Source organism: Dasypus novemcinctus, chromosome 9, assembly GCF_030445035.2.
Source record: "Dasypus novemcinctus isolate mDasNov1 chromosome 9, mDasNov1.1.hap2, whole genome shotgun sequence".
Taxonomy (NCBI): domain Eukaryota; kingdom Metazoa; phylum Chordata; class Mammalia; order Cingulata; family Dasypodidae; genus Dasypus; species Dasypus novemcinctus.
This window is the reverse complement of record NC_080681.1, coordinates 109,420,061-109,443,460: the sequence shown is the minus strand read 5'-3', so window position 1 is coordinate 109,443,460 and position 23,400 is coordinate 109,420,061. Positions and strand designations below refer to the sequence as shown.

The following is a 23,400-nucleotide window of genomic DNA, read 5'->3' as shown; positions in this document are numbered from 1 at the left end:
TCAGCATAAACCATGTTGTTTGTACAAGCAGTTTAGGTATAGTAAATTATCCTTACCAGGGAATGGTAGGAATGCTCCCGAAATCTAAGCTCCCAGATGCCAGCCAAGGGCCAACCTAATAAGCAGGCCTTTCTAGGGAGAGTGGTCTAAGGCCTGCTGTGTTAACAGTTTTCTGCACAGAAAGGATTGGAATTTCATAAGGTACTCCCTGTTTAACTTCTTTTGCTAAAACTGTTTTCCAAAGAGGTGGCTCCATTTGGTGTTGTATACGGGTTCTAAACTCTCCACATCCTTGCAACACAGCACTCTTTTATTATAGCCATCCTAGTAAGACTAAGTTTAAGTTAGTGATTTGCAAGCATTTGGAACAAAAAATGGTAATCCATAGGAGCCAAAATGGTTCTTGAAGAACAAATCATGCCCATCTAATCCCTTATTTTCCTTTACAAAGAGGGAAAAAAAAAAAAAAACACCTTTTTTTTTTCCTGTACCAGGGCAGAGTGGTTTTGTATTTCAACCCTTTCACAATATCTTTGTAGACAAAAATGGAGCAACAAGACTTATACTGATTGTTTGGTCGTTTCTCCACTGGCTGACAGACAACACTCCAGAGTGGTGCTGGATCCAGGAAAGAGGCCCCAACTATTCCCTGTTCTCAGCCTGGTCATTTGATGTTTCTCCCAAAAACTTGGGGGAGACACTGATGACAGTCCCATCAAGTTTGCAGATGACCCAAAGCTAGCAGACAAACATGGTGAATGGTAGACTCTGGTTCTAAAAAGATTCCGACAGCATGGAATGGTAGGCAAGTCCAACGAGGTGAAGTTACTGGGGACAGATGGCAAGTCCACACCTACAGGATCTGGTCCAGACGTAACCCAGGGGAGTTTGCACTTTGGTTCTGCTCATTACCGGAAGTGTGGCCAACCATAGCAAATGGCCAACAAAGGCTTGGGGGACCCTGGAGAGCCGTTATATCTGATGGGTTTGTAGTTCAGGGGGACACCGTGGATGAGTGCAGAGATTTCAGAGCTCTCCCTTAGGAAGCATTGAGGAGCTGGCTGTTCAGCTGGGGAAGAGGCAACCTGAGACTTGCAGGTTGCCCCTCATGGCTGACGGTCTGTGGGGTGGAAGCAGGATAAGCTTGTCTTCCCCAAGGCTTGTGAGGAAAAATAGATTCTGACTATTTAAGAAACAACTTTGTGAAGCTGTACAGTTGAAATGGGCTGCCTGGTGAGGTAGTGAGCACCCCATCACTGGGAGTGTTCTAAGAGAGGCTGCTTAATCCTTTATTAAGGAATTTGATACAGAGATTCTTCATTAGGCAGGAGGCAGACAGGGTGACCTTGTGATCTAAGAGCTGCCTAAGCATTAAGTCAGGGACTGTCTAACTCTACAGCCAAGTCCAGGGATTGCCCAAGGCATGTATCACCAATTCTAGAAGGTTCATGAAATGGTTTGTCTGCTGTGAGTCATACTCTTCTTGTGCCCCATTATGAGGCTTTCCTTGAGATACAGGCTTGCCTCTTCTGTGCACCTCTTGCTCAGCAGTCCCTCGTGTCTGATCTGTTTGCCTGGTACATGTCTTACTTGTGGCATGTGTGGTCCACATTGGGTCTCCCAACACGTATTAAGTTCTTAAGGTCAGAGCCAATTTCTGTGTGTGTTTTTTTCATTCATTCTGCAAATACGTAGTGAGCATCCACTATATGCCAGTCCCTGAACGAGGAGCTGGGAATGCAGTGGATGGCGAGAGCGGGGGTGGGGATTGATCAAATAGTCACACATATGAAAGGTTGCCTGCAGGCTGCTAACAGACCATGCGTCAGGAATGCAGCGTGGGAGTGGGGAAGACCTGATTTAGGCTTGGTCGGGGGGAGGCCTCCTTATAAAAATGCCTCTTCAGCGGGGACCTGAACAAAGACAACTAGCAGAGAGGAAGAGGATGGGGCCAGAAGAGCATTCCCACAGTGGCTGCAGCCCAGACTGCCACCTGAACACAGGACGGGGCACCTGGTGGGTGCTAGCTCAGGTACATTAGGAAGAGAAATAAGGAATGCTTATTACAGGGCTCGTTCTCGGTTCCTTGCTCATCAGCACCTGGGCCCAGGCGCCCGTCACTGGAAGTGGGAGGCACACGTGTATCTGAGGGTCTCCATGTCCTTGTACACTTGCCCGTGTGACTGAGAGGCAGCCCTGGTTGCCTTCTGAATCCAGTTCCAAATGGTGCAGGGATTATTTGCACCTTCGTTTGTTTCCATTGGTGTGGATGACTATGGAAATGGGCCTCATTCCAAACATCTCCACATCCTGCAGTGACAGCTCCTTTGAGAACGTGTAGATACCTATGATTCTCTTAATTACTCCTGCACACCCACTTCACTCAGCCTCTTTTTTAAGCAGGAGGAGGTTTGAGGGAAGATGTAGTCCTCATCCTCCAGACTCCCGCCCCTTCATCCCTGCGTCATTGAAGCTCTAGCAACCTCCTGCTGCTCTCCCACCAGCCACCTCCCCACCTCACCTCACACTGGCTTAATGGAAGGAGCCCCCCAGAAAGGAGAGACTGAGGGAGGAGGCCAGTCTCCCTCACGCACTCATACCCAGCAATTATTTCCTGGTATTGCCAATTCAAGATAAGTAGAAAATAACAGAGCAGTGGAACCAGGCCTCAAAACCCACGCCAAGTGCTTGGAATGCATGACTATGACATTTACATGTGTGTCATTTGGAGAGCCACAAGTCACACCAAGCACGGGGGAATGGGGTCTGTTTGCCTGGGAGTCGAGAGATCTGGATTCCAGCCCTGGATGCTGTGCCACCTGACCACTTTCCATCTCTGAGCTTCAGCTTCATCACCTTTTCAAATGAATAGCTGGTACTAGATTATCTGCCATTTCATGGACAGTCAGGCCAAAAACCTGTCAGGTCTACCCTACTGGTGTACGCACTTGGGCTGCAGCAGGAAGCACATCTACACTTGCTGTCCAGATGTGCCCCGAAGAGTCAGCTTCTGGGCTATGGCCCTGAGGGAGGCAGTGCATGGAGACTGCAGCTGGAATCCTAGAAGGAGACTTCCAGGTGTACAGGAAATGCAGGCCTGGTATTTTTGTTTCCTCGGCTGCACCAGCAAATACCATGAAATGGGTTGGCTGAAACAATGGGAATTTATTCGCCCATGGTTTGAGGCTGGAAAAAAGCCCAAATCCAGGTATTATCAGGGCTATGCTTTCTTCCCAAAGACTGGTGTTCTAGCACTGCGTGCCCATGGTCCTTGGCTCCTCTGTCACTTGGCCAGGCACATGGTGGCATCTCCTGGTCTCTTCCTTCTCTTCTGGGTTCGATTCCAGCTTCTGGTTGCTTCCTCTGAGGCTTTCTCTCTCTGTCTGAATTTCATTCTCTTACAAAGGACTCCAGTGATAGGATTAAGACTCCAATGATAGGATTAAGACCCATCCTGCTGCATGTGGGACACACCTTACGAATTAGCTGCATCAAAGGTCCTCCTTACAGTGGGTTTACGCCACAGGATGGATTAGGTTTAAAAACATATTTTTCTGGGGTACATACAACTTCAAACTACCACACCTGGAGATGGGAGGAGAAGAGCAGCAGCAAGATGCAGGCCAGTGGCTGAAAGTGAGAGAAGTAGACAAAAAGAACAGAGCAGTGGTTCTCAGATGTGGCCCGTGGACCGGCAGCGTCGTGTGGGAGCTTGCTAGGAATGCAAATTCTTGGGCCCTACCCCAGACCTGCTGAATCAGAAACTCAGGTGAGCCCAGCGATCTCGTTTAAAGAGCCCTGCAGATGATTTTGATGCAAACTAAAGTTGGAGAACTAATAGAAAGGAGGGTTGGATGGATGAATGGATGAGGAGAGGGGCCCAGAGCGGGAAGTTCATAGGTCGAGGCAGGAAGAGAGCTCATTTTGCTGAGTACTTGCTGTGCCAGGCTGCACGCTGGGCATTTCCAACTATGTTCTTTCATTGAATCCTCTCAGCATTAGACAAAGCAGGCCTTGTTATTCCCATTTCACAGATGAGGCAACTGAGGCTCAGTAACATTTAGTCACTTGCCAAAGTCATAGAGCTAGTGGCAACCAGGGTCCTCTCTCGCCCCAAAGCTTGAGTTCTTTCCGTGGCACCAGGCTGCCTCCCCACCCACCAGCCCTTCGACTGTCTCCCCCACCTACCCCTGATTCCCTCTTCTGCCCACCAGTCTCTCCAGAGCTCTGCCATGCTGTGCTTCTTCTGCAATGTGCCCTGCAAAGGCAAAAAGGGAAAACCATAAAGGCAAAGAAGGGAAGCCTAGGGTGGGCAGCGTCAGCAAGGATGGGGATGGGGGCAGATTGTCCTCCTGCATCTCCTTCAGCCTCCAGGGCTAAGTGCAGCCAGAGGAGCAAGAGGATTGTGGGATGCTCCTGAGGGGGCTGAGACATAGTTACCTTTAGGTAGTAAGAACTGCACACACTGAGTGACTAAGCCAACAGCTCTTCATTGATGCCTGCATGTGCCATAGCCCTGTGCTGGAAGCTGTGGAGGAAAATGAGGCAAGGCAGATGTAGTTTCTGGTTCAGACCCAGGGAAATAAAATATAGCAGTGACCAGCTGGGCTGCTAAGTAGCCTGGGTTGGCCAGGGTAGTCAGGCCAAGTGTTGGAGGGGTTCAAAGCGAATCGAGGTGTTGGAGCTGGAGGCACAAGTTTAATCCCCTGCACTGTTGCTGACTCCCTGGGTACCCTTGGGCAAGTTCCTTCATGCCATTTGCCTCCTTCCTTCTCTGTAAAATGGAGTTGACACCTCGCTCATGGGCTGGTTCAATTAGATTGAGTAAAATAGTCTAAGCAAAACAGGCACTCTGAGTATTCTCTACCTTCTCTGCAGAAGACTGCTTTAGGCCAGAGCAAAACAGAAGCGTGGAAGAGGTGGCTTTTCACTTTGGCTTCGATGGACAGGTAGAATGTATTTTATTTAGTGCTTTTGTGTCTTCTCAAAGCAATCTACGGATAGGCTTTGGACACATGGAGAATAGCATTCTAGGCAGCTGTAACTGTGAATAAAACCTTAGTGAGAGGAAGTCACCTTCTTCAATTTGGAAACTTGGAAGATTATTTTTTAAATGTGGTTTAAAATCCTCTTGCATAGGGCAAAGTCAGGTGATCAGTCCACATTGTTGGAAATTGTCACACTAAAGTTTTTTGTATTCTGCTTTTTCTTGCAGATGATGCAGTTTGCCTGGCAAAGCTACAAACATTATGCAATGGGGAAAAATGAGCTCCGTCCACTAACAAAAGATGGCTACGAGGGTAACATGTTCGGTGAGTTGATTCAAACCACTTTGATGTTGGGGAAACTCATTGCCCTCCTTCAGGCCAAGTGGAATTTTGTATTGGGGTTTTTTCTGCAGAGCGGGGGCTCCAAAGTTTAAGAATTTCTTCCAAGCTGTTTGGGCTTCTGAGCCTTCCTGAATTTGTAGGAAACACATTTGCTTCTCCCTAACCTTACAAACTTCTTTGCATATACTTAGCATTGATTTTTTTAACAGCGAAGAAACTTGCAAATGTGAGTGGGGACAGCGAGGGATAGAGATTTATTTCCATGGAGAAGGTTTGAAGTCGTAAAGGACACAAAGGCCTGAGTTTAAATCCCATCCTGCCAAGTATTGCCGTAAAATGATCTTGGGTGTTTTAATGGAGAAACTGAACATATATCCAGTGAGGATGGGAACATGTGCTGCCTTTAGCATCTTGGGGATGTGTCTCTCACATGCTGACTTGGTAGACAAATAGAACCGTTGTGTGGTAGGTGCAGCAGCATGGGTTCTGCCGCTGTTTGCAGCTTGTGTTTTCTCCAGTCTTACTCTCTCATGTCTTGCCCTTACCCATCACTGGATTCTCCTAACTTAGAGCCCTGAAAGCCCCTCTCAGCCAGAGAGACCATAAGGTGCCTTATTGTGGGCATGGTCTCAGATTTCAAATTTAGTACCCATCCAAATTGCCAGCTCCCCTCTCTGCAGGACTTCCATGTGAGAAGAGGCTGCAGCGTTGCCTCCTTCCCTGGGAGAGGGGCAGGAACTGTCTGGGACTGAAAGTGGGAAATCCATTACCTGTACTCCCCACCTCTTGGAGATGTAGACTCCTGAAGTCAGAAACCAAAGAATCAAGTGTGAGATGGAAATTCCCAGGAAACTTAAACACAAATTCTCGAAAGACAGCCCCCATATACATGGCCTTATCAGTATTTGTGCTTCGGGAAAGGTGACGCAAACCCACCCTTCCTCCCTCTGGCCATCAGCATCATAACCTCCTTGTCTGTTCAGAATGACTCATTACCCTTGGAGGTATATGTGGATTTTGGTAGCTTTATTATTTCTGATTATCATAGGAATGTAGGAAAAGAAAGGAATATATCAGAAAGTGTAAAGCAGGGGAACTATCCCTTCTTCTGCTGTGTAGATGCAGCCTCTCTTGACGTCTTGGTTCATTTCTGTCCAATCTTTTCTTCATGTACCTTTTTTACTTTATATACAATATGATTTACTTTCTTTGTGGCTTAATGTTACATCGTAAGTGTTTTCCTAAGTCATTTAAATTTTCTCAAAAAAAATGTTTTTAAAGGTTGCAGTTCTTGTATGGATGTGCCGTAATTCATTTAAACATCCTGCTAATGTTGAACCATTTGACTTTCCAATTTTTTGCTATTAAAAATTATGCACAGTTACCAACTTTGTGCATAAAATTTTGTCTGAGGATAAATTCCTAGATTCTTCTGAGTCAGAAAAAAGGAGAATGGATGTTTCTTTAACCTCAAATAGGAAATGTGTGGATTCCAGTTTAGGGGCCTGGCTGCCTTACCTGCTTAGAAAACAAATGTATCCCAAACATCCCATATCAGCCCTGGGGAAAAATTGCTGATGTGAATCTCATCTAAGGTGTTGTAGCTTTTGCTACTAGAATAAATCAGGGACCTGATCAAGAAAGCTTCCCCTTTCCCTCTGCTCTTTAAAAGTTTGCAAATATTCAGGGACTCAGTGGGGGTAGGGGGAGGCCGGTGATTTCTATAAAACACAGCACAAGAATAGCTATCACTCAGATCATCCACAAGGATAGAGGAAACATTCACTGGGGAAACACTGCTGGGAGGGTTTGGGCTAAACCAAGTCCTATTTTGTAAAATTTTTCTGGTCCTGGGATTTAAATCTCAACCCTCCTGCCCATTTCCTATCATCAAGCATGGAGTAGAGTCAGCAACCAGGAATGGGGAGAAAAAGCCTGGACTTAGAGTCAAAACCCCAGTTGGGGGGTGGCAGGAACAAGTCCTTGATCTGCCCTGAGCTATTTGTATGGCCAAGTCCAAGTCACTTAACCCTCTAGGCTCATTCATCCTTCATGCTGGGGCTGCTATGATGGTATAAATGAGTGTGTGTGTGAATGTGCAAAGGGCCAAACATAGACGAGTGCTTTAGGATTTCTCTCGTAATAAATGAAGTTGGCAATTGCTCAGATGAGTCCATGGGGGCTCTAGGGCCTCTGATGGTCCTCTGGGTTATGTCTGCTTCCAAGAGTGGCTTTGTCAGGACCCTGGGTGCCTCCTCACCCAGTGCCTACAACACTCCTGGCAGTGAGCTCAGAGCCTCCCTTCTGTAGCCAACAGATGGGTTCTGGTGGGCAGCTGGCTCCTGAGGAGGAGGATGCATAGGGACCCAGGTACTGAGCAGGAAGAGTTGGACTTCATTTACTTAATCTTTCATTCAACAAATGCTCATTAGGTGCTGAGCCTGCTGCTGGGTGTTGGGAATTCAGGTATAAATGGCATAAAGAAAGCCCCTTCACCTCTGGTGAGATAGACCCTGGCAGTCCTTCCCTGAACCCTCTCTGGGGCCAGTCTAGGTGCTGTCAGAGAGGAGCAATTAGAAGCTCATCACAAGCAATGACTTGAACAGTCCTTTGCTGGCTGGAAGCTCTGTGTTTCTGGAGCCCAGCAGACCTGGATTCAAATTCTAACTTCACCACTGTGTTAGTCAGGGCTCTCTAGGGAAACAGAACTGACAGGAGATATCTGTAAATAGCATGACATTTTATAAAATTGTGTCACGTGACCATGGGGATGCACAAGTCCAAATTCCATAGGCAGGTAGCAAACCAGGGACTCCAGCGAAGGTCCTCTTTGAGTTCCCAGGAGATGCTGGCAGTCCAAAGTAGAGATGGAAACTCTCTGCTAAAATCTCTTCTTTTTTTTAAGGCCTTCATCAGATTGGGTGAGATGTCACTCATGGCTGAAGGCAATTTCCTCAATTGATTGTAGGTGTAATCAGCCATCCATACAATCAACTCACTGATGATTAAAGTACAAGAAGTGCCCTTGTATTGCAATTAGCCCAGTGCCTTCTTGACCAAACAACTGGGCACCATTACCTGGCCAACTTGACATATGTGCCTAACCATGACAATCACTTGTGTGCCTTTCTCTTTCAGCCTGAGTTTTTCTTTATGGTGGAGCTAATGGTAACATAAAGCCCCAGCCAAAACTGCCTGGCCTATACAATCTGCTTGATATGTGGTGGCTATGATTATTATTACCACATGGGTCTTCTGATCCGGGGACTTATGGACATACCTAGAGGATGGGGGCTTTAGGGGCTTTCTAGGAGGCTGGGAGGGAATGTGGTTTGGGGTAAACTCATGATGTACTCTGAAACCAGACTCTTCCCAAAGGTAGAAGGAGAGGAGCTGGCCTGGACTCTGTCAGGCAGCTGGGAGACATCATTCCTGAACTCGCTGTAGGCTGAGCCCAGGACATTTTGGGTGTAGTCAGTTGGCAGGTGATGCCCACCCCTTCTGTCTGAGTCAGCCATCCAGGAGACCCCCAGCAGTCTCCCCACATCCTGGGACTCGGGGCAGGGCTATTGCATCCTCCTCCCCTGGCCTGCCGCGTGAAGGGGTCTGTGCAGGGAAGGGTTAATGAGTTTGTGCTGGTGCCTCGCTTTGCTGAGATTTACAGGAGCCGCAGCAGCGAGGACATTGGACCTCTGAGCCTGGTCTCCTTGTGCTGCGTTTTGCCAAATTCAATTTCCCCTTCCAACTGTCTACGTGCCCTTTCCTGCACTCTGCTCCCGCCGCTTTGAGGACAGGACCTCTGGGTGAGGCATCTCTCAGGCCAGTTTTTGTGTCCTAAACAACTCAGTGTCAAAAGTCACTTTCTCAGAAACAGCAGCTCTGGACAGTGGAGGAAGCACAGAGAGATTGAAAGGCAAGGAATGTTCTTGTTTGTTTCTTTGTTTTTTTATTATTATTAATATTGAAATAATGATAATGCTCTAATAATGATTGAAATAATGAATGCACAACTATGTGACTATAGCAGATTCCATTGATTTTACACCTTGGCGGAATTGTATGCTTTATTACTATGTATCAATAAAATTGATTTTAAAAAATAACCAAAAAAAGTGGCTTTCTTTTTTTTTTAAATAGACCTTATATAATTCAGAGCAGTTTTAGTTTTACAGAAAAATTGCGCAGAAAGTAGGGTTCACATTTACTTCTTCCCTCAGCACACAATTTCCCCTATTATAAAATCTTATATTAGTGTGATACTTTTATTATATTGATGAACTAAAATCCATTGTTTATATCAGCATTCACTCTATGCATTATGTTCTGTGGGTTTTGATGAATGTGTCAGGTCTTGAATCTGCCATCACGGTATCAAGCAGAATAGTTTTACTGCCCTAAAATTGCCGCGGGCGCCACCTGTTCATCCCTCCCTCTCCTCATCTGAACCCCGGATCTTTTCATCACCATGTCTATGGTTTCCTTTTCCATAATGTCATGTAAATGTGCCTTCCTTTTTTACCAGCATTCACCTCAGCAGGTTCTGTCAGAAAACGTTCCCAAGACCCTGGTGGCTGTGAGCCAAGAGGACACAGCCTGCCGCTCACTTTGTGGTGCAGGCCGAGATGGGCATCTTACCCCCCTCTGAAAGGTGGCCCCTGGGAACAGGTAGTGTCCCCCAAGTGGTGGAAAGAGCATGGGCTTCGGATCCAAAGCGCTGGCATCCCTGTGGCCTCTGGCTGCAGAGTGGGGCTGTCGCTGCCTCCTGGGCCTACGGCGACGATTAGAGAGGAGAGGTGCAAAGGACCTCATCCCCTGCGGGCACAGAGCGGGCCCCTCCTCAGGGCTGCTCTACCCCTGTTGAGCAAGTTTGCCATTTGAAGAATGCAATAAGGCGGCAGCCAGCAGTGCCCTAAAGTGCAGTACACAGAGGCCCAGTAGCCTCACCTGTGAAAAGGGGCAAAGGTTAATACCTCCTGCTGGGTCCTGGAAGGAGTATTAATAAGCCATCTGAAGAGCACAGGCTCAGGGAGCAGATGACTTGGGTTTGCATGCTGCTCTGTCACTTACTAGCAGTGTGACCTTGAGCTAATTTCCTCACCTCTCTGGGCCTCAGTTTCCCCATCTATAAAATAGGGACACTAATAGACCTACTTTATGGTATTGTTATGAGAACTAAACGAGTTAATATATGTAGAGTGCTTACATGCATGCCTGGTCCATAGGAAGCTTGCTCTAGTTGTCAGATGCTATGGGGGCGACGTAACGCCCTTTGTGCAGGATTTGCTTCTGTCATTTTGATTGGGTTTTGCCCAAGTGTCCTGGGCCAGGGAGCCACATGAGGGCTCCAGGGCTCTCTTCTTGCCCTCAGGTGCCTAAGGCAGAACTCTGGAGAAGTGGGCTGCCCACCCAAAGCAGTGTACCCCGTATTCCTTCATTTTAATCAGATTATGCTGGAATTTTTAACAAAGTGGAAGCAGGGGGAAGTTAGGGTTAAAGGCCCTGGAATAAATCAACCTGCTGCCAGCATATGGGTCTCTGGGCTGCGGGGTGCTGGGCGAGTGGTAAGTGAGACCTCGCTCTCGGTGTCAGCCAGCCAACCTGGGAGCACTTCTCGAGCATCAATCCTCCCATCAAGTCAGGGGGATCAGTGAGAGCTTCATCCTCCCTTGTAAGCTGGGGAAATTGGCACAGGGCATAGTCTTGGGATGTTATCCCTGGAGGGGCCCTTCGAAGGCAAGTCTGATCCCCTCATTTTAGAGTTGGGGAAGTTGAGACCCAGAAGAGGGAAGGGACTGAGGTGCCACGGCGTGTTAATTCTAAGCCTGGAGCCCGAACACTGCTGTCCTGAGTCCCAGCCCATGTTCTTCGCACCTCCCACTCTAAGATTAGTTGAAATGTCCAAGGCTGAGTTGCTGAATGCAGGCCTGAGGTCATGGCCAGATCACAGGAGCAGGAACAGGCTGTCTTTCAGGAGGTGTATAGGATTTGGGGGCCACGAACCCACCTACCCCCTGCACACACAGCACTCCAGGCACTGTGGCTGTCTTCCTCTTGTAAGGCGTATGTTACCCATCTTATCCCCACTTCGCTGGTGAGGAAACTGAGACTGGGTGAGGTTAGGCACACAGTTACCAAGCCGAGACTTTGAGAACCAGACTAACCTGGCTCTGCCACTCACTAGTCCTGTGACCTTGGGCAAGTTTCATAGCCTCTGTACCTCAGTTTCCCCATCTGTCAAGGGGATAATAACTACTTCAACAGTTGTGAGGATTAAGTAAAGTTGCTATGTCTAAAACACCTGGTACCATCCCTGCCCAAGTGTACTCATTAAGTGTAAGCTGTTTCTACTGCTTTGTATTTGTTATAGAATAATCATGTTCCTAGAAGAGAACCTGGCACATAGGAAGCTCTCAATAAATATTTTAGAATGAATGAATTGCCTACTGCTTTGTACGCCCTTCACCCCTGGGCTGGGCCCACTCTGTGCTGTCTGTCCCTCTCATCCTCTTCAGCTGCCTTAACTTCCTTCTCTGTCACGGTGCACTGAGAGTCGGCAAGCTGACCCTGTAAAAGCAGCAGTGCCGCTTGGTCAGCACAGCTGACTCTTGGGCATCTTCTCCTTGGAGGGTGGAGGCACTCACGTGGCAAAAGCAATGTCCCTTTGCTCCGAGCTGGCCCCCAGATGACCGTGAGAGCCCCAAATTGGATTCCACTCCATCTCACAAATCCCCAATAGACCTGCCAGCCAAATCCCCATTTCAAGGGGTGATTTATGGTCGTGGGTGACTTAGGAAGCAAAATGAACACAGCATGATATTCAGATCACAGGCTGGGCATGCTCGGCCTTGGCAGAGAGAAAAATCATCTTTGCCTTGCAAACGGAGCAAATATGATGTTGAAGAGGGAATAAATCCAGGCCCCAAGAAGTCATTTTTACAATTGCTTTTTGGCCTGTGATGTAGTAGTGCCTTCTGCAAAATGTTCACACTCTCCTACACACACACACGCACACACATTCTCTCCCCACAGGCATGTGTACACAGCAGTCTTACTGGATCTTTTTCTGGGGTCTGAGTTACTCCCTCAGTGTGGCTGCCTTGGGAACCGCGTACTTTGCCAGATGAGATAAATTATGAAAACGACCTGCTTCCCGAGTTTTCCACGGTTCTCCATGTTGCTTACTCATGTTTGTTTCTGGGAGGCAGCAGTTTTGCCTTGGAATATAGGCCTGGGTTCAAACCCTGTCTCTACTATTTACCAGTTAAAATTGGCAAGTCACAAACTTCTCCGAACTTCCGTTTCCTCCCCTGTAAAATGGAGGTGATCCATAGTCGTAGTCCTCACAGAACATGAGGTGTTTTTTTTCCCCTCCATGTTCATGCACCCTTCTCCTTCCCCAGTGACAGAGCAGTTCGACTTAATCTGGCCGAAAATACTATATCCATTTTTATGGATTTTGCTTTTTTGTTTTTTTTTTCCCCTCAAAAAAAAGTGAAAACAGAAAAAAAGCTTCCACAGTTCTTGGAAAATCACCGTCAGCCTGTGTAGCTCACTGATTTTGGCAGGCCGGAGGGTGCACGTTCCTGACCCAGGCTTTGAGTTTTGAAAAAGCGCTGTCATCGGCCTCGGAAATGGTGCTGTTGCAATTCCTTGGATAGAATGGGTCAGGGTGAAGGGCAGTGAGCAAACCTTCCCGGTAGTCACATGTTTTGGGAGGCCCAGCTGCTCCACGCGAAGGCCAGAGACTCAAAGCCCAGAGGACACGGCTGCACTGGTCACTGACCAAGGGGCGTTTAGCACAAGGAGGGTTACTGGGTGGAAACATTAACTCTGCGCATGTGAAGGACAGGCAGTTGCTGGACAGATGCCGAGGCCCCGTGGCGCTCTCCCTGTGGCCTCCGGTGCCGAGTCCCTTGTTCCTTGGCCACTTTCTGATGATCAAAAAGTCCCCAGGGATCACACTGGGTAATTGTAAGAGCAAAGCACTCTGTGCTAAATGCTATGGAATCGTTCACTTTAAAATGGTTAATTTTATCTCCTGTGAATTTCACCTCAATTTTTTTTTAAAGGCAGAGCGCTCATTTCTAAATTAGCCTGTGGGCCTTTCACACTCTGACTTTGCCATTGACCATTGCCATGTGGTGTTCTGCCCCCTCCTGCAAAGATTTTTTTTCCAAGCAGTTTCTAATTAAGATGCATCTTGGCCGTTTTTCGTCTTCTTTTTAAAAGGCTTCCTACCAGCACAGGATCATTTCTTTCTCTAGAAAACACAGCCCCGCAGGTTGTTATAAAAAGAAAACTTGGGGTTCGGAGCCTTGGGTTCTCACCCCAGCCCTGGTGCTGCCAGCCCTGGGGGCTGGGTCCCCCTCTCGGCCTAGCCCCTCTGGTCCGGAGAGGCTTGTCCTGGGAGCCCCCCACCATCCTCCCTGTACAAGGTCCTGATTCCCACTTGTTTACCGTTTGATGTTCGTTTTCTCATTTCTAAGAGAACATTATGTTTACACATGTAACTTTAAACATTTCTGTATTTAGCTAAGGGGGTATTTGGGCTATTTGCTGGCTAACAGGGTATTTGGACTATTTTGCTGGCTCTGTTAGAATCTGAAATTTGAGCAACAAGTCTTTTTCCTGTCGGGAGAGGAGTGAGTCAGGGTATGTATTCCCAGAGCGAGTTGCTGAGAGTTTTAAGATGATTCATGTTGAAAATGACAGTCCTTCGTGGTGGCTGTGTTCCCGCCCCCCCTTCCAAAGGCCTTTCTTGGAAACAAGGCTGAGCCCCCAGCAGACACCCAATAGCCTCTTCTCACCTCATGGATGTCAAGCACTTGCCAAATTTCACAGTAAACTCAGAGACAAACAGGCAGGTTAGCAGAGCTAGATACATCCCTTGAAACTGTCTGGTTCAATGCCTGGGGATGGGGAAACAGATGCAGAGGGAGGAAGGGACCTGCCCAAAGCCTCACAGCTAGAATTCGAACCCTGGTCTGCTAACTTGCACCTTTACTTTTTTTTTTTTCCTTTTTAAAATTGCTTTTTAAAAATTGAAGTACAACTTATAATTTATATACCATAAAATGCATCAATCTTAAATGTAGAGCCCAATGAGTTGTACATGTGGATACACCCATGTAACTGCTGCTCAGATCGAGTGAGAGAACATTTCAATCCTCCAGAAAAGTTCCCCCCTCACCCCCAGTCTGTAATCTCCAACAATCGCTACTATTCTAGCACCTTAGATTAATTTTGTCTATATTTTAAAATGTCATATTGTACCATATATACTCTTTTATGGTGTGATTTTTTCTCACTCATAGTTAATATCTGTGACATTCATGAACAGTAGCTTGTTCTTTTACGATGCTACATGATAGATCAGTGAGTGGATATACGAAAGTTTATTCAGTCTATGGTTACTGGGCTTTTTTGTTTCTGGTTTTTGGTAACTGTTTTTATTTACAATTCAGTGGTTTGTAGTATATTCAGGAGTATTACAACCATCACCACAATCAATTTTAGATCATTTTCATCATCCTAAAAAGAAACTCCATACCCATTAGCAATCACTTCCCATTTCTCCCAAACCCGTCTTCCTAGCCCTAGGCAACTACTCATTTACTCTGTCTCTATAGAATTCCCTATTCTGGACACTTTTTATAAATGGAATCATTTAATATATAGGCTTTTGTGACTGGTATCTTCCAGTTAGCATAATATTTTCAGGGTTCATCCATGTTCTAACACGTAGCCGTACCTCATTCCTCTTTATACTCCATTGTATGGACACCCCACATTTCATTTATCCATTCATCAATTGATGGAGTTTGAGTTGTTTCTACTTTTTTGGCTATTGTGAATAATGCTGCTGTGTGGACATAGCTTTCCACTTCTCTTGGGTATATGCCTTGGAGTGGAGTTGCTGGAGCATATGGAACTCTACGTTTAGCCTTTTGTGGAACAGCCAGGCTGTTTTCCAAAGTGGCTGCACCATTTTACATTTCCATGAGCAGGTATGAGGATTATGGACACTTCTATATATGATTTTCAGTGCACATAAGCAGTCATTTACGTTGCAGTGTACCCAGGATTTGAATTGCTGGGCCACACTGTGACCACATATTGGTATGTTTATCTTTGGTTTGACACTGCCAGTTTTCCGAAGTAGTTAAACCAATTGATATTCCCGCCAGCAATGAACGAGGGCTTTAGCTGCCCGGTTATCCTCGCCAAGGCTTGCTATTAGCAGTGCTTAACTTTAGCCTCCTGCTGAGTGCTGCCTCCCTCTAGTCAAGCACCTCATGTTCAGAGCCTAGATTTCCAGGCTTGTGTTCCCTGGAGCTGCCCTGTACTGTCTGCTCAGCTGTAGTCCTAGAGAGGGTTCCTGTTCCTCCGGCCTTCCGTAGGATGAATCGGGGCTCCCAGGCCGGCTGCCTCAGGTGGTCCTTGCAGCAGAAGGAACAGATGGCGGTCTTCCTTCACCATCCCCTCTCCACACTATCTCCCCAGTGCCATGGGTGGCCTTGCCCAGCCCACCCCGGCTTTGACACTAGAGGCCCAAGATGATGTGAATAAGAACTTCTAGGAAGTGAATATTAATGGAGAGAGGGTCCCGGGCATCAGCAGACTTGAGTTCTCCAAATTCTGGCCCCACCATTAGCTCCCCGGGCAGGGGTTATGTTTCCTTTCTGGACCTTCATTTTCTCTGCTGTAGAATGGGGACAATGACGGCCATCTCACAGGATTGTGGATGGCTTTGCACGAGGCCACGCTTGCATCTGTTCAGGGCCTGCAGTGTGCCAGACCGTTCTGGCTGCAGAGGAAGCCGTGTGGAGAGAAGTAGACACCCCAGTAGACCTCCCAGGCTAGTGGGGCAATAGAGGCATGAAATCATAGTTCCAATGAAGGAGTGTTAGTGCTGTGAGATAGACATTTGGGGCTTCAAAAAGGTTTCCTGGGATACTTGGCCTCCAAACTGAAACCTGAAGCATAACTGAGGAAGCAAACGAGTGAGAAGCATGGGAGAGGGCTTGCCAGCCCAGGAAGAGCTGAGGCAAAGGCCTGGAGGGGAAGTTGGGCAAGACTGTGGCCCCTCGGGGCTTTTTCATTGTGGCTGGAGTGGCTGGGGCTGCAGGTGAGAGACCTTCTGTGAGCAGTGCCAGGCAGATAACCGGGATTCCATGAACGCAGTTCCCTAACATTTCCTCCCCACTCCAAGCCCAAGAGCCAGGAGACCTAGCTGCTGATGGCATCTCGGCCACCATCTGCTCTGTGACCAGACAAAGCTGTTCTTTCCTTGAGCTCTGGTTTCCCCACCATTCAGTGTGGGCATCCAGCATTTAGTCTGGTTCCTTCTGGTTCCTAAAATAATAGGAGACTGGGCCACTCTTGGGTGTGTTTCACCCTGATGGGCAGCAGGGTCAGTGGTCAGAGGCTGAGTTTTGGCACTGGTCACGCTGGCCTGGCAGGGAGTAGGGACCAAGTTAGGCCCATTTCGCTGGGGGCAGGGGCGTCACTTTCTGCCAGCACTTGGGGCCTCTGAGACAGGCGGATCAGTTTCCTGCTCCACAGATGGCTGCTCTCCTAAGCATAAATGGTGGGAATGAGAACTATGCGGGGATCAATAGGAATTGTTGAAAAATTCTGAAAAGAAAGCCTGGAGTAGGACAAAGAGACCCGGAAGTATGTAGTCAGCACAATTTGGTCCTAATACTCAAGTTTGTTTTTCTTTTCATCAAGTCTGAAAGGCAATTTGAAATCACTGCCCTTGTTTTTTTTTTTAATGACTGGATAAAGCACAATTGCATTTTCTCCCCCAATAACTTCGAATTCTGGCAATAGACCATGTGGGGATAATTGCAGTTGTCTAATCCCACCAATGGCCAAGCAGGCAAGTAGGACAGGGAGAAAGGGAGCTGCTGTGGCAGACCACCCCCCTGCTTGCTTCTTGCTTCCGGCAGGGAGGGTGCTGCCCCCCAAGTAATGCTGTACCCAAAATAGCAGTTACCCAGAAATGCATCTGGACATTGTTTCCCAACAAGTAACTGACAGCCTGGGGGTGGGGCGGAGTGGGTGGGAGTGGAAAGTTTGAGTTGTTTCTTAAATTGTAATTCAATTCAGCAACTTTGTATGGTGTACCTACTATGTGCGGGGCTCTGAGAGTACAGAAATGAACAAGATACAGTGAGCATCCATCAGCCATGTGGGATCTAAGCCCCCTCTCGATTTAGAGGTGGAGTGGACATTGCCGTCCTAGGGTCCACATGATGGAGGAATAAAATATGGATTAGAGTGGACTTACTGGTATTCTACTATAGAACTGTTGTGACTCTAGCAATGCAAATAATTATATTATTGATGTGGAGACAGTGGCCACGGGAGTTGCTGAGGGCAGGGAAAGGGAGAAAGAGGTGTGATATGATGGCATTTTCAGGACTTGGAGTTGTCCTGAATGGTATTGCAGGGACAGATACAGGACACTGTATATCCTGCCATAACCCACTGGATGGACTGGGGGAGAATATGAACTACACTGGAACGATGGTCCATTCAGCACTCCAGGGTGTATTCACCTAATGCAATGAATGTGCCTTACTGATAAAAGGGGATGTTGACGTGGGAGGAGCGTGGGGGGCTGGGAAGTGGGTATGTGGGAAGGGAACTTCTTATGTTTTTTTTTTAAGATTTATTTTTATGTATTTCTCTCCCCTTCCCCTCCACCCCACCCCAGTTGTCTGTTCTCTGTGTCCATTCGCTGTGTGTTCTTCTGTGTCCGCTTGTATTCTTGTCAGCGGCATCAGGAATCTGTGTCTCTTTTTCTTTGCATCATCTTGCTACATCAGCTCTCCGTGTTTGCGGCACCACTCCTGGGCAGGCTGCACTTTTTTCTTCCTGGGTGTCTCTCCTTACGGGGCACAGTCCTTGCGTGTGGGGCTCCCCTGTGCAGGGGACACCCCTGTGTGACAGGGCACTCCTTGCGCGCATCAGCACTGCGCATGGGCCAGCTCCACACGGGTCAAGGAGGCCCGGGGTTTGAACCGCGGACCTCCCATGTGGTAGGCGGATGCCCTAACCACTGGGCCAAGTCCACTTCCCTCTTATGTTTTTTAAGGTAACGTTTTATGTGATCTATCTTTTTTAAAAAGATAATTTTTAAAAATAAACAATAATTTTTTTTTTTAAAAAGGATACAATGAGCCTTGGAGATAAGACAAATAATATCTATTTATGCTGCAAGACAAGATCTGTGCGTGAGACTCATCTTCAAGAGAGAATGTCAGTATCTTAAAGGGGACTTTTGAGTTCCTTGAGACTAAAGTTTTCAAAAAGTTCACCTTATTTCATTGCTGGGGAATCACAAAGGTGGTGGTAGCATTTGAGAAGAGTTGAGGGGACGGGGACAGATACTGAGGCTCCAGAGTAGCTCCACTGGTAAGTTTTGACAGCCACAAAATCTCTGTTACAGGTGGAGAAGAGCACAGGCCAAGCTTAGGAGTGGGGAAACTAGAGGTATATAGCATAGGAGGAGAGCAGTGAAAATTGGGGCCAGGTAGAGAGGTCCCATGAAATCTCTTGATAGTGGGACCTCAGGGTGGGGTCAGGGCCACACTGTGAACACGAGCATCAGAAGACACAGAATTTGGGGTGTGGAGGCAGGGGGAGCCAGGCAATGCTGGGTAGAGAGCTAGCAACAACGACAGGGGCAGGCGCAGGCTTGGAGGGAAGAGGCTGCGTTTGGGCGTCCAGCATTCAGCCAGTGCTTTCCCAGGTGTCCCCGTGCTAGGCCAATGTCTCCCCTAGCCACAGTGCCTAGGGCCCACAAAAATCTTTTGATTTTAATTCCTTTTAAAATGAGAAGGAAAAAAAGAATATAGTAATACTGAATCCAGCTTGGATTATATTTGTCTGTATACCAGTGCAGTTATAAAAGATGATTTCAATAGCTTTTTTGCTATCCTGCAGCCCTGCTCCTGCATCCTTGTCTTCCTTGCCAGATGAGGAGCCCCAAAGCCTGCGACTGCACAGACTTGATAGAGAGTTTTCCCTTCCTTCTCACTGTTGTCTTGAAAGCTGGCCACTCGGGTTCTGTGTCTCCATCTGCGTTGGGTGGGAGGGCATTGCCGCAGAGGCCCCACCTGCTAAGTGCCGGCACCCTCTCATGAGTTTTCATGTATTCCTTACTTTAGCTCTTTGAGGTAGGAGTTATGTTGAGGAAACCAAAACTCCAAGAGAAATAACTGTCCAAGCCTGTGTTGCTGCTAAAGGACCCGAGTGACAATTCCAACTCGGGTCCGTCGGCTTCCAAAGTTCACATGTCCTGTGTTCCTGCCTGGGAACTGGGAACTCCCCAAGGGCCAAGATTTCCCATTTAACCTCCTTGTGCATCATCCAGCATGGCATCAGGCCCAGCTGCTGCTTTTAGGGTATCCAGAGGTAACGGCGAATGGCAAAGAAGGGATTGGGTTTGTTTCACTGATTAAAAGGCCATGTCACTCTTCTGTTGACACTGCTTGCCCTTGTCAGGTTGTCAGTTGCTTCCCTCTTCCCCGCATTAGGCTTTAAAAGTAAAGACAAAAGTGTTTATTATCTTCCCCAAACCAAGGGTGGTAAAACCCCAGACATCCCAGACAAGGCTATCCCGTGACACTCACCCCAGTCTAAGATGAGTGTACCTGGAGGGTAAGAAGAGTACTGAGCAGGGGGCGAGACGAGGGAAATCTGTTCCTTGTATGCTTCCAATTTCTTGCCCAGATTGAACAACAAGGTCCTTTTTTCCACTGGCTGTGTGGCTTCATCTGAAGGGCCTTGAATTCCCAAAACATGAAGCACACGCAGATTCAGCTGTAAGTGCAAAAGCGTGTCTGGGCCTTTCCATTCAGCAGGTGTTTGGGGAGTGCAGCATTTGCAAATGGCGGGCCTCTGGCTTGTGAAAGGGGGTGCTTTCCAGCCGCTTGGTACTTGGAGCTAACGCTACCCCACCCTAAGGTGACGAAGGACATCTCAGTGCATTTCGCACTGTCTGTGGTTGGAAGGGAGGGGTGTCGATGGACGTCAGCCTTCTCTTTCTTGCACAGCCACAGATGGTTTTGATAAGAAAAGCCTCAAAGATGAACTTACCAGGTGCAATGGATGTATCACGATGATGGGAGAGAGTGTTGCTGTGGGGGGAGTGGGGGGCGGGGGCGGTGGGGTTGAATGGGACCTCATATATATTTTTTAATGTAATTAAAAATAATAATAATAAATAAATATTTAAAAAAAAAAAAAAAGAAAAGCCTCAAAGGAGTTTCATTATGTCACATCTCCTTGGGCGCCGGTGGGGGGCCCTTCTCCCTACCGTGGCCCAGCCTGCCAGCAAATCCCGCCCGCCCCCAGCTCCTTGCGCCCTCATCCTGTCTCCGCTCCTTTTTCCTGATCAACAGGAACGCAGTTCTGAGGCCTTGGTGTTTCCAACACGCTTCCTTTCTCTCTCCCAAGGCCAAGTGGCGGAACAACTGCCCACTTTCCATCCATCCCTTTGCCTTCCTGCTGCCTCCAGTCCTTGCTGTTCTGTCTAACACCAGGGAGGTAAACTGGATTTGCGTTTCTCTGTTTGCAGAACTTGCTTTGCAGTAGAAACCGCTTCCTGAAGGTAGGGGCGGCCTCTGGCTGACCGCTAGAGCCCTGGTGCCAGCACTGGTGGGCCATCAGATGCTGAGCAAGGGGAGGAGAAGAAGGGACTCTGTCTCCTTCCGGAGACCCAGGCCCTGGGCAGTGGGGCCATGTGGCCCCCGCGGGAGAAGGGGGCAGCAGGAGCGCCATGGGGCCAGCTGTGGCTGCATCACGTCAGCTGCCTTGCAGACGTCTGCTAAAGCATCCCAGTAATTATTATAGCTTACACATTTAACCACTTCAATTTGGCACATGTCTTAAGGTGCTGGGTAAGCATCTTGTCAACTTCCACACAGCTGACAAAGTTATGACACGAAGAATGTTTAGACTTTGCAGTTTTCCCCGACCTCCAGCTGATCCTGTTAAAATGTCTCTCCTCCTTCCAGATCGCTGATTTGTGCCCCACATTTTCTCATCTCAGCAGGAAGGGTCTCTTTGCAAGGCAAAATGGAAATTCGTTGTCACCCTGATACTCTGATTTAGCGTTATCTGGGAGGAAGGCACATTTCATACCTGGTTTGTTGCTGATTTTCAAGGTTGGTTTCCGATGGGACGGAACGATGGAGAAGGCTGTTAGGATGGCTGGAGACACTTTCATTTCTAAGCTGCTCTCCTCAGACACAAAATCTTCAGAACTGTGGGATTTTCCTTCTTCTTAAGGCTGTAGTTCTTGCTTCTTCTCAGTCAGAGAGTGATGAAGTTCGAAGCAAATCCCTTTATCTGTGTTGGAATTATCTGAGTGTGAAAGTCCTTTTCTACCCTTAAAGCAGGGGTTCTTAACAGGGGTCCATGAGTTTGAATTGAAATTCAAAAAAACATCCTAGTGGGGATGTGTTGGTGTGGGTGTGAGATGTTTATTAAATAATCTGCAGTATAGTGTGGACTTAGTAAGGGGTCCGTGGTTTTCACCTGACTGGCAGAAGGGTCTATGGAACTAAAAAGGTTAAGAACCCCTGCCTTAAAGTTACTCCATTTCTTCTTTTCCCTTTTCTTTTAAAATAAAAAATATAATACATGCCCATTTTAGGGAAATTAGAAATTACAAACAAGAACAAGGGAAAAAAGCTCCACTCATAGGTGACCAATAGTTTAATACATCTCTTTAGACAGTTCTAATGCAAATGAATAGATAAAAATATGTATTTTTACAAAAATTGAATCATATAATAAATACTATCTTGTGATCTGTTTTTTCACTTAACAATGCATTATAGTAATCTTTTCAAGCTTTTAAACACTCAACACCAATATTGTCGTGTTTAATGGCTACATAGTATTCTGTTATATGGACACACTATATATGTATATATATATACACATATATTGTATATAGTGTATATTATGTATATATGCACATATATTACACATCTACATTATATATATTACATATTTTAATATATATGTATATATACTTTTTTACTCCATCCCTATTATTGGACATTTAGAGTATATCTAATTTTTTGCTATTATAAGCAATGATAAGATGAATTTCCTAATTCCTCATCTCTGCACATTTTTCCTAATGTTTTCTTCAGGATAAAATTTTTTTAAATAATATTTATATGAACTACTTTATTATTTATTTATTTATTTATTTATTTATTTCTCTCCCCTTCCCCCCCTCCCCCCCACCCCCGGTTGTCTGTTCTCTGTGTCTATTTGCTGCGTCTTCTTTGTCCACTTCTGTTGTTGTCAGTGGCATGGGAATCTGTGTTTCTTTTTGCTGCATCATCTTATTGTGTCGTTTCTCCGTGTGGGCAGCGCCATTCTTAGGCAGGCTGCACTTTCTTTGGCACTGGGTGGCTCTCCTTACGGGGCGCACTCCTTGCGCGTGGGGCTCCCCTAAGTGGGGACACCCCTGTGTGGCACGGCACTCCTTGCGCGCATCAGCACTGCACGTGGGCCAGCTCCACATGGGTCAGGGAGGCCCGGGGTTTGAACCGCGGACCTCCCATGTGGTAGACGGACGCCCTAACCACTGGGCCAAGGCCACCACCTAGGATAAATTTTTAGAACAGGACTAGGCGAACATTCTCAAGCATTTAGCACGTTTTCAAGTACCTTGCCAAGTGCTTTCAATATATTATCTATTGAATCCTAAAATGATTCTATATAGAAATGTATTTTACAGATGAAGAAATTGAGGCAGAGAGAGGTCACACAGCTGGCAAATTGCAAAATCAAGATTTGAACCCAAGCTCTTCAACCATAGAAGCTTCTAACACAAAAGAATAGGTCTATTTAGCCTCCCTCTGTAGGATTTGAGGATGCCTTTTCCTCTTCTCTGGCTCTTTCCTTGGAACCAGCTTGTCTAAGACCTGGTCTTGCAGAGTCCCTTTACCTCCATGGTGGTATAAAAGGAACAGTAAAGGAAGAATTAGTGGTGTTTGTGCCATGCCTAAAGAACTGCAAAGCATCTGCCACT

The 23,400-nt window shown here is 47.1% G+C and overlaps 1 protein-coding gene across 2 annotated transcripts in view; it reads left to right on the top strand.

The window, feature by feature from the left end:
• The window catches only part of MAN1C1 (mannosidase alpha class 1C member 1), a 141,574-nt gene that overhangs the window by 54,583 nt on the left and 63,591 nt on the right, over window positions 1–23,400 (top strand). For both annotated transcript variants that reach the window (XM_058304080.1, XM_004465446.4), the window contains exon 2: window positions 5,216–5,312. In XM_058304080.1, the coding sequence (XP_058160063.1) occupies window positions 5,216–5,312 (97 nt within the window). The remainder of the gene's footprint in view (window positions 1–5,215; window positions 5,313–23,400) is intronic.